We start from the raw sequence: 12,104 nt of genomic DNA, 5'->3' as shown, positions 1-12,104 counted from the left end.
GGAAACTGAATATTACAACATTGAATGATTTCTGTCAAATTTCTCAGTAATACTAGAAAGGAAACATACCTAATTTGCAAAATTAAAAAAAAAAATCAACAAAAATTATAATTCCCCAGCAAGGCCCTAGTGAAAACCTAGTAAGGCAAAAGAGAATGAGAACCATACAAAGAGAGATATTGCATAATAGATTGAAGATAGAGGCTGTTAGGTAGAAACCCAGTTTTCTACCAACACTAGCTTGTTCTGTTGAGAGTGCATCCAGAGTGTGTGTTGTGCTTACCTGAATCATCTGAGTTGTCCCTCTGCTGTTGAAATTTGTTCTATTTAACCTGAATTGCTACATCTGAAATGGGAAAACAGTCATGAAGTCTAGCTCACAGAACTTGCAAAGATGCAGGAGATTGAGAATCAAATCTTGGATGTCCCAAAGGCTGGTGTTCAAATCCTTGGAGTTAAACAGTGGACTGGCTGGATTTCTGTACTGGCTTTCATTAAAAACATGAACAAACAACCAAAAAACCCCACAACACTCCCTCCTTGCTCCACCACAGTTCCCTACATACTCCAGCTCTTAATGGCACTGATTTGTTTGATGTGTTTTCTATAAGAAAGCTATAATTCTTCTCATTCGCTGAATGATTAAATGAGAACATTTCATTCTCCTTTAATTCCATGCTTATGAGCACATCCACTGTCCATATAATACTGTTATTTGATTTTTTGTTGTTGTTGTTGTTAGGACTTTATTAGCTGTTTTTCAAAGTTTAGGGAAATGGAATCTATACTCAAGGCCAGGTAAAATATGGATATGGAAAAATAGCTCAAAATATTTGAATATGTATTCCTGCAAACTTGTCAGTGTAAGGAATGCATATGTTTTCATCAAAATATGTTCATTTCTATTGTAATTATTATTGCAACAAAGAGTAGGGGTTACATAGAAATTGTCTGATTTCATATCAGTCTGTTTTTTTCTTGCAGCTCAGGACAGAAGCCTGATATATAATTTGATCATCAATATAATTTGATGACTTTCATTGTTATGGGTCATTATGATCCACAGTGCCAATAGCAGGTGTGGATATGAGTTAATATTATTTAGATATTGAGGAGTTTCCAAAGTGTCAAACTAACATTAAAGTGTACATTCTCTGCATACATATCTGAGACTAAATTACTACCTCCCTTTGTGGCCCTAAAGTGATATAAGGAAGGGGCCCAAAGACAGAGAGAACAGGCTAAAATTGTTGCATCTGCTACACTGAAAATGTTCCAAAGCTGCTTGCAGGAAGTTCCCATGAAGAACACAGTGCTAGAGACAGACTGTGGTTTCAGCAACACTTACGGAAGTTTTGTGGATGTGGTAGCAGCATGTGAGTATAAATGTTTGGCCTTACTCAAGCATCAGAACAGGTATTCGTTTATTCCGTGCTGTCCTGATGGTCCTTGGCATGCTTCATGGCTCATACCTTCATCCCACAAAGCTGTGGCCTCCAGCATTAATATACCTCACGGTACAGGACCTCTGGCTATTGGGTTTTATTTGCAACTTCACAGATGTTTTCTGTTTCCAATGGCATCAAATTAGTAAAGGTGAAAGCTACATAGAATCACCCATGAGCTTGATTTTTTTACCCAGTCAGTAGGTTGCCAGCACTAGGGTAAGATACAATATGGCCTTCAAGATAGAGATTTTCCCATTCTCCAATGAACACAAAAGAGATTTTTGAGAATGTAGTTGGGTGTGTGTACAATTTTTTTATTTTTATTTTTTGAAAAGTAAGTGAAATCAAAATTTCTGCTAGCCTAATGTTAAGGGCTTTATGTTAGCTTTAAATTAGCTTCCTCCAATAGTTGTTTTTCTTTTGAGAATGTAACAGTCTGAAAAAGTTCTGCCTTTCTGGTTTACTCTTGTATCACATCATTGTCTTTGGAGAGACTTGTGGTGCCTTCAGAAAAGATGGAAGTCATCCCACATGACTACCTGGCCCATTGTTCCAGTTAGTAGTGTTTTTTCCTCCTTGGAGCTGGACTAGGGGTAAATTCCTCTCCTTTTAACTGACACTCACAGCTGCTTCATAGGCTGCCATGGAATTATATTTTTGCACTATGAGTTGTTTGCTACTATGCAGGAATTTCTGTTTGCTTTGTAATAGCAAGTTTTAATTGTGAGTTCCTAGGATCAAAGCTAAAAATAAAACCACTTAATGCTTGTATGTAAATAAGGAAGAGTTTTATAGTTAGTCTGAAATATTTATTAATCTACACTGATGAACTGATTTGGGAGAAGATGCATTATTTTTCAGATATGCTTAAATCCAATTAAAGGATATGAATTGGAAGTGTGATTTTATAATACAAAATATGAATGAGTCTTAATCTTCATGTTTTGACTCGTCCCTGAAATTGCAGGGCGTAATGCTAAGACTGTCCCAGTCAGTCAGGGTCCAGCCTGTAGCTATTGTGAACCTATGATCAGTATAACCTACTTCTCTGTTAAAAGTGTAAGTTTATGGCAGGCTAAGATTAGTATTTCGAAACCAAAGTGGGATAATGTGGCAGTCTACAGTACTCCTGATATTATGTATTGAAAATATGCCTATTTACAGATGTGCTCAGTGAAACTGGGAGTCAAAGTTCCAGCAATGCAGAAAACTGAGATTTCTGTATAAAAAGCTTTATTATAGTTTTATTACATCTTTGTGTGAAAAGGGAACTTGCGCCTTTTCTTTTAATGATCCTGTTTTTAGTATTATGGTCCACCATTGTCAATATATAACTTCTTTGAAAGTAAATTATCTTGTCAAAACAGTAGTTGAATGGAAACACAAACCAAAACAATTCTTTTTTACAGCTGTCAGTGCTGCTTATAGTCACAGAATGGAATGGAAGAAGAATTGGCAGGAGAATTATCAAATAACATACTTAAAATGAGATCAGCACATTATTTTACCATATGAGCATTCTTGAATTTGTATTTCTCAGTGAAAATCTCCCTGTAAGCAGCTAAATTTGTGTCTTGGATCTTCTTGACTATGTAAGAATAAATTAAAAACAACAACAACCTTTTAATATTCTAATACAACTTTTTGCTTACTATAAAAGATTAGTTGAAGTTAATTGTCTAAGCAGTTGGGATCTTTTTATGGGTGACCACTGGCTTCTGTTCTGCAGAATGCTGTTGAGATCATTTTCTGGTAACAACCATATGTGATTTAATTACTTGCTTTCTTCTGATTACAGATTGTTTTAAACTTCACTACAATGGACCTGTACAAGAGCAGTCTCTGTTGGTATGACTATATTGAAGTAAGAGATGGCTACTGGAGAAAATCACCTCTGCTTGGTATGCAATTGTCAAATGTTGCTCTGTCCATAGTTACAATGCTCATTCAGTTCAGTGGACTTGCTTGCTATTGTACACGCAATATTCTTATTATTTTTTTTTAGGTGTCTAGAATGTATCTAAACTAAGGTGGGAAAAACAAAACAAAACCAACTTAAATGATCTCAAATAAGTTGTTCATTTGACTTCAAATCTGAGCCTTCCCTTTCATTGAAACTAGCTGTTGTTCAGTTTCATGTGGGGAAAGAAACTACAAAATGTGCAACTTTTTGCTTTGCTTATGGGTGTTAAAATATGAAGTTTCCATAGGTGATTTCTGTATATGCAAAATGTGCAGGTAATAGTACAGGTGCATGTTTTGTACTAGTCCTTTTGCCTTGGCAATATGACTTAAAATAGCATAGCCTTTATTTTTAAGGCTTTATTTTTAAAGTGTCAAGGAAGGGTAACTTTTCCCCTACTCCAAATTCAACCTTTCCGTGTTAGTTCCGTAGTCTTAAAATAAATAACACTAGCTGAATCCAAAGGTTAAGTTTGTCAACCTGTGGTCTTCTACAGTTTTAACTGGGGATTTCAGGCCATTGGAAACATGAGTCTCCAACCTCTTAGGCCAGTTTTGTTGTTGCTTTTAGAAGATAGACTAAAAATAATTAGCATTTTAATAGCCACTATTTAAAAACAATCAAAAAGAGATAAAAGGGAAATAGATACAGGGGACAGCTTTTTAACAGTAATGCCTGTTTTCTTAAAAAGAAAAGAGGAAACAATTAAGACCAAACAGTAAGTACTCTTTCATCTTGTTCCCTTCTGTGTCACCTAAACAAATGAAAATTTCACCTACCTAGGCTGATTTTAAAGGGTGACATAGTACAGTGTCATTTAGATGTTAGTTTTTAAATCTCTGTGGTCCTTAGACATGATGAGCAGTATTACTGTGACCTGGATTATGTTCATCTCTTAAGATTAGTACTCACTTTACCCTTCCAAAATGCCTCGGTTTGTATGCAAAGAAACATTCTATATCAATAATTTCTCACCTTAATTCCCCCAAGATGTTATCGTTTGACTTAGCCTGACAGCAATGAAAAGCTTTATAATAAAATCTTTGTGTATTTAGGTCCCAATCTGCAGAAACGTGCTCCACCATAAGCATGTGAATAGTTCCACTGAGCTGGTTATGCTACTCCTGTCTATAATGTTAAACACATGTGTAAATGTTTGCAGCGTTTGGCTTCAGAGGCGGCAGAAAATGCAGTCACTGGTTGCATGTTTTTAGGCAGGTTTTGTGGTGACAAACTGCCAGAAGTCCTTGCGTCCTCTGACAGCAGGATGTGGATTGAGTTCCGCAGCAGCAGCAACTGGGTTGGAAAAGGTTTTGCAGCAGTTTATGAAGGTTGGTCTCTTACAGCACTAAAGATTACTTGTTTCTGGATGAAAAATCTTAACCAGATACCAACGAATATATTTCTGATCATATATAGGTGTACATATATAAGAAAATGAAATTGCTATTTTATGACTAAAAGAGACTAAAAGATGTCGGCTTAGTAGATACATTTTGAAACTTCATGTGATCAGATTTCAGATGACCTCTTTTCTAGGGACACCACTGATATTATTCATAATGTTTTTGCCTATTCTTTCATTAACTAAATGTGCATGTTGTGCTCTGTGTGTGGAAATAATTCTTTGAATACTTTCTGTTCATTCTTCAGAAAATCTGACTAAAGTTTTCCATATGCTCTGGGACTACTTAATAAAGAGATATTCCCACACACTGAGTATATTAGGAAGTCTACATTCACCTGTTTAAACTAAAGTAGAGCTTGTTTTCATAAATATTGAACTGTAGGATTTAATTACTATTTACAGTTCTTTACATAATTATTAATATGGATCCTGGAAAAATGCATTTACTTTTCTTGAAAATATTTCTTATGTATATTAACTGTTTTTTCATATTAAGTGTAAGCCTGAAGTGTTAAACTGTAGAACAAAATTTATAAATCATTGCAGAATATAAGGTTTTCCTCTTATTTTTCTCTTTCTAAAGGTTAGTAAATAATAATGAAGAAATTATATTTAATATATTTCAAAGGTGAACTAAGAACTATTTTGACCATGTAAATATGTTCTGTAAAACATATAAATTCAGGTCATCAGTGATTTCAGAGTCTTCTGCAACATTATAAAATGCTTAGCACTATTAGAAATGCATTACATTGACTAACAGAAATATGTATAGTGGTCTAAATCAATCATGATTTCAATAATTTGTCCTTGGTAGACTTTCTAAGTATTTTCTAGAATAATCTTCTCATTAATTTTAAAAAAGAAGAGGGGCATAAAGATGTCAGTTTGGGCATGGGGGACAGTAAATGTCATTATTGTAAAATTACTTAGAGTTTTATGTTTTTGCCAGCTATATGTGGAGGTGAAATCCACAAAAATGAAGGCCAGATCCAGTCTCCCAATTATCCTGATGACTACAGACCAATGAAGGAATGTGTATGGAAAATAACAGTGTCTGAAAACTACAATGTAGGATTAACATTTCAAGCGTTTGAGGTAAAGTTTTTGGACCAAATTCAGAAAAGCATCTAGTGAATAAGTAACAGTGACATTTAAGGGAAATCCTCATTAAACCTGTGGAGGAATTTATTAATTCTCTAACAAAAATAACCTCCAGAATCCAATTCTGCTCTCCATGAAACCTTCTTTTTTTGCAGACATTTTCAAGAAGATTAAAGGTTTTTATATTATCTGTGTTATTTGAGTTGGAATGTTTAAAGTTCTGGCGATTGTTGCAGTATAACAAATACATAATCCAGTTCAGTAAGGCTGCTTTAATATTCTGTTAAATAACCAGGATTTTCTGTCTTTACTGAATCTTATTGTTAAAAAGGAATGTCTATCTGGAAACAAAACCCTGTGGTGTTTGGCTTTTTTTTTTTTTGAGAAAAAAAAAAAAGCATATATATATATATAAAAGGCCTCCCTAAATTCAGTTTACAAACATATATTTAGAAGGGGCAGAAAAAAAAATCTTTGGTGAGTCATATCTATGTGTCATTATCATACATCTTTCTATCTAAACATTGCTAAACAGTGGTAAACTTTTCTGTAAGAAAGAAAAAACAATATTTCATACATCTTATATATACATACATTATACACTGACTTGAAGTTTGTAGATAAATTTAGTAATATACTTGGAATCTGGTCTAGTGCAGACAAGATGAGCTCTCCTGGCCAAGAGCCTTTCAGATGCTATTTAGACTGCTTGGCCTGGCTCAAGGTTACTTAACACAGTATGTTAGTCTCTCTCTTCAAGCAATAACTTTATATAACTTACTGACTAGATACAGAGATTTTCTAGTCTGCCATAGTTGCTCAGTATTTTTTAGTGTGATCTCAAGAGAAATGGCTCTATGAACCTGCATAGGAGACTTGCCATAGTATTTGACTACCACGCAGATACTCAGTGATGGTCTGTGTTCGTGGTACATTATTGCTTGCACTGACCCTGGTTCAGTTTCACCTGCACAGAGAAAATGGGAGCACAATTTTATTAGTGGTTAAGGCTGTTGGAAGAAATGTTATCTTCCAGTTCTTTTGCGGGCTGTTTAGTATAATGGCACTCTCTAGAGGTAAAACGTGGACTGACACCTCCTAAAAACAGCAGTATTGTTGGGTGGTAGCCTCAAGCAAAAAGGAGTTTAGTGCTAGATGTGTTTTGAAGGGAAAAAAAAAAGTCTCTAACAGCAGGGATTTGAAAGGCACATACTTTTCAAGGGAGAGTCTGAGCTGTGAATCCAGAGTGGCAAGATGCCATTGAGAATCAAATGAGGAACCCCAGAAAGACGCAAGACTTCTCTTACATCTGTCTTTGCTGCATTTCTTATTGTCTGGTCCACAGAGGTCTCTGCTGAGAATGAGAGCTGTTTTGGAAGTTGCAATGAAGTGCCCTGCCTAGACATTCACCGTTGGGGCTGATTTCCATTTCAGGTCCAAGCGCTTGAACGTAGGTGTTCTGTGTTTTGGTACTAAGTCCCACTCTGGACTCAATCCTTGGTGTGCTGCCCAGTAAAACAAAAAGTTGTTTGAAAATCACAGTTCTTCATGCCAGCTTAGATCAAAAAAAAGTAAATGTCAGGCCAAAGAGTTATTGCAGTGTGTTTGTGAGAAAATTACTTCTCTGTCCTTTGAAAGGTACAGTTAAGTATGAGGAATTCTCATTATCCATATGTAATGCTAGAAAAAATAACTGTGTAAATAACCTCCACTCTGAAATTAAAGCACAGGGGAAGCTGAGAATTTCAAACTGCATCAATGAGTCATCCTGTTTTGCCTGCAGTGGGCAATGCGTTTTCCACTGGGTGTGGGATTACCCTTTCTTACTTGGCTGCCTGGTGGAGAGCTATACTTTTCCAGTGCCTAGATGTCAGCAGAGATGCAGAGTCTGGTAACTCCATTGTTTTTTGCTTCATCATTATAGCTACCATTATTAATACTCTTTATTAATACTCAAAGCTACCTACATTATACTATAATACTATAGCTACCTTTATTAATACTCAAAGAACTAATGTTCTTTGAAAACCAGTGGTCCTTGAGTTTAATTTTTTTTAAGGACCTGTGTTGGCAGGCAGTTTCACCAGCGAAGGCAATCCAGAAGATTTGTAGGTCTGTGCCATGTTAATCTCCTTCATTTGAGTGGCCCTGTTAATATCCACGCAGATAATGTTCATTTAAATTATTTTTACATAATTAAGGGAATAAAATGCATCCAACTTCATGAAGGACTGGTGTTAAGAGTTCCATTAGGGATATATCCCCACCTTTTCTGACTAAAGTCTTCCACTTGAGTCGGATATGCATACCTGAACTGGAATTTAACTCTATCAACAGATAAATTAACAATAACAAAAAGCAACTGAAAGATTTCTCCTGAAATGTGATTGCTCTTGGATTGGCTTCTCAAATCTTTGTATTTTGATAAAATCTTTTGCTGTTTTAATTTTTTCTTTTCTGTGCAAGGAACTATAAAACAAATGTAGTCCAGAATTTTTACGAAATACATTTTAGTCTAAAGTCACAGTTCAAAACTGGAACTATGTGCAATAAATTTTCTTTTCTTGTACAAATTAATGTTGAGAAAGTAGCTGGCTTTCCATTTAACCAGGAGATTTCTTAGTGTTTTCTTGTGCTTATGTACCTGTCTTAGGAATTCTTCTGGTATTTTTTCAACTTAATTTATTCATGCCATTCAAATTCTGGGTTTCTTCCAAACTCTTTGGATCTAATGGTACCTTTCATTCTCCTAAAAGAACTGCATTTTTTTTTCTGTAAAATCTGTTTATTTTTTTCTCTTGCTTTTGCTAACATTTTGTTTATTTCTTCTCATCCACATAAAATTTCAAACTTGTGAAATGTTACTACTGCAGTACATAAGTTTTTATCATATCAGTCCAGTTATATGACTGAGCTCTGTCATTAACCTGAGGAGTTTTTCTATCCTTGTAATAGGATGAATAAGAAATTACTGCAAGTGTAATAGAACTTTGAGGCAATGTTCCCAGATGACAGTACCACAATATCCTAAAACCTGAGGTTCACATAAGTAAAGCATATTTTAAAGAGGTTCTTTTTTACTGGTTACCAAGGGCCTTAACACCGGTTATTACTTCTCAGAAACACAATACTTACCTGTTCATTTATGTATAGGTGTAACTATTTTATCCTTTAATATATTAATATTGGTAATAATAATGGCATCACTTGTAATAGTAGTACACTGAAAATAAATTGTTATGGTAGAATGGCAGCCATTTTGATTTGCTTTATTGGAAATCAATAGCACTTTGTAAGTTGGTTGATTTTTATGGTTTCTGGAAGTTTAGTAACTCACTGTTATACAAAATGGATTTTTAGCAGTTTTCTTCTGCCAAAAATAAGGAGTGATTCTCCTTAACCAACATTTCACCTCAGTGGGAATTTGGTACATGTAACTCAGAGCTGCACATAGCCTTTAAAAATAATAATTTCCATACTGCCCCATAGAATACGGAAAATATGGAAAATATGGAAAAATGGAAAAAAACAGATGTTAATTAGAAGTCTTGAGTCATGAAAAGACCACAGATGCGTGTGGGGGAAAGTACACAATTCTTTCTTTGATTTTAATGGGCTTTGGGCCAGGTCACTTCTTTCTACATCAGAGTGCAATATGATTTCTCTGAGATAACAAGGCATGTTGGAATATGATGTCATGTATTTATTAAGATTAATGAAAACTTTGAATCAGTGTTACAGTGTAGAACACTTACCAGTGCTCAGGTAGACACATGCCTAACCACATTAGTTGCAAACATGCAGTTGCCACTGAAGTTAGTAAGAGGTAGTTGCACCCCAGACCTTCGTGACTTTCCTCTCATTTCCCTAACTCTGGTCCGAAGTAATTCCTGAGCAGACAGTTAAGCAATTACAGTAAACGGCAATATGGATTGTGCCAGAGAAATGAGTGGGAGAAAATTATGTATGTAAATACTCAAAGAATCAGAGAGTTGGAAAGAAGACAGGGAAATTTTGTGTGTAAGTGCCATATGTTGATAGCATTAAAATGAAATAAAATCAAACAGCCCCTCCCCCTAGATTTCCTTCTTATATAAAGGAAGCAGAATTCCTAATGTGCTAAATGAAAGCTCCTTAGTCTGTGGTGGTTACTGAGATTAGTGGTGGTCATAATGTACAACCAGAGCAGAGTGTCAGCAGCTGCTTGTACTAACTGCGTAGCTTCCGTGCAAGTAAAGTTTTGTCAGAAGATGAGATGTGGATTTTTGTGGGTTTGGTATGGTTTTGATTTGATTGACATTTTAACAGAGTTTGGATGGGCTGTATTGAATCTGAGTCTTCTCCAACTCCTTCTCCCTGACTGTTGTCTTCCTCCTCCCCAGCCTATCCCACAATTTAGTTGAACAATTGTTTTCTTAGAGGATTTAGTTTTGAGTGCTTGGATTTAGATAATTCTTTCATAGCTAAGGTGCTATGTTACTTGAGTAGCATGAAGTAATCCTACAGAAAAATGACCCAGATCAATATTTATATGTGTATTTTTATATTTTTTTATATTTTTTATTTTATTTTTATTATTCTGTTGGGAATTATATTCTGTCATAAAGACAGGCATAATAATTATCTAGGCTCCAGATAGGATCCCATTCAGTCTGCCCCTGATTTGGTGCAATTCCTGCTCTGACTGACTGCAAATACTATTATGTAAAGAGCATACCACTTGCTACCCCAAGTAGAAATGCACATGTGGCCACTCACATGCTAGTCTGTGCTTGGATGTCATCTGGAAGATTGTTTAAATAAGAGGCACATTTTTAGTTGCTCTAGTTTCAGTATGTTTCTCTGACAATATGACATAGATTCACTCACTGACCCAGAAATTCGGAAGACACCTGAAATCATCAGTCATGCAAAGGAAACTAGACATATAATCTGCAGAAGAATATATATATATATTTTCATATATTCTATTGTCTGCTTAGTAGCTGATAATTTTAGAAGTGTGTTTTGGCTCGAATTTTTTTGGGCCCCAGATGCCCCAAACTCTTTATGCTCTGTATGAAGAGTTTTTTTTATAGTTACTCTGAAACATCTATGGATACTGGCAAATGCAAAATTTTTCACTGTGTTGAGAATAAAGGAAAAAAATAAATGATCTCCACCTGAAATAATACAGGTTGATTATATCTAAGAATCTTACTCATATTGAGCTTTTCAATATTTCAAAACCAAATAGAATTTCTGGCCTGTTTAGTCATTGAACCATTAATTTTGTATACTTGAATATAAGTGTACATGAGAAAAGAGAAATTTACTTGAACTCAGAGCTGGAATTTGATAGAACATTGGGAAGCTTAGAGGCAACCTTTACTTTGCTAGTTACTTTTTCCCATCTAGAATGCTATATCTTGTGTAAAGATCTGAAGTTATTCTACTTATATATATATATATATATTTGTGTATATATATATATATATTTATAAGTGTATATATATATATAAAGAGTATAAACGATCTAGTGATGCTGCTTCTTTTCCTCAACTTCCTTATGCTTGAATACTAAACAGAACCCCAACTTTAATTTTTATTTTTTTTATTCTGTTTATTATCTGACTGATATTTGATATTTATGGTAAAGTTCATATAGATCCTTAAAAATAATTTTTTACAGATTGAACGACATGACAACTGTGCATATGACTACTTGGAAATTCGAGATGGAATGAATGAAAACAGTCCTTTGATTGGTCACTTTTGTGGCTATGACAAGCCAGAAGACATTAGATCTACCTCTAATACCCTGTGGATGAAGTTTGTTTCTGATGGAACAGTTAACAAGGCAGGATTTGCAGCTAACTTTTTTAAAGGTAAATGTTAAAGCATATTTTGGGACCTGTGAACTGTTTATCATTTGTTTATGTACTAGAAAAAAATATGCTAGAATATGAATATTTTTGAACCTATTTTTACTTAAAACAGTTCTGTATTATCTTCAACATACTTTTTACCTGGGCATGTGATTTTGTCAGACAATGTTAGTAAAGGCATTTCAGTCTCCCTGTAAAAGATCTCCAATGAATGAAGGAACATATTCAGTGCAACTACCTGCTCTCTTCAGGTTAAAAAAATAGATTGGTTTTGAAGCACCTTTGAAACATATACAGTCTTGTAAAGTATGTTT

At 34.8% G+C, this 12,104-nt stretch overlaps 1 protein-coding gene across 16 annotated transcripts in view; it reads left to right on the top strand.

The window, feature by feature from the left end:
- TLL1 (tolloid like 1) overlaps positions 1-12,104 on the top strand; it is a 160,973-nt gene that overhangs the window by 111,575 nt on the left and 37,294 nt on the right. For 15 of the 16 annotated variants that reach the window (XM_080591748.1, XM_080591737.1, XM_080591741.1 and 12 more), the window contains 4 exons: positions 3,247-3,349; positions 4,626-4,742; positions 5,772-5,917; positions 11,595-11,790. In XM_080591748.1, the coding sequence (XP_080447874.1) occupies positions 3,247-3,349; positions 4,626-4,742; positions 5,772-5,917; positions 11,595-11,790 (562 nt within the window). Of the gene's footprint in view, positions 1-3,246; positions 3,350-4,573; positions 4,743-5,771; positions 5,918-11,594; positions 11,791-12,104 lie in introns of those variants that run through there. The other variant, XR_013951146.1, reaches the window with a different exon arrangement.

This window comes from Anser brachyrhynchus (assembly GCF_964034855.1).
Source record: "Anser brachyrhynchus genome assembly, chromosome: 4".
Lineage (NCBI taxonomy): Eukaryota > Metazoa > Chordata > Aves > Anseriformes > Anatidae > Anser > Anser brachyrhynchus.
The sequence above is the reverse complement of the archived record's forward strand: the minus strand, read 5'-3'. Positions and strand labels throughout refer to the sequence as shown.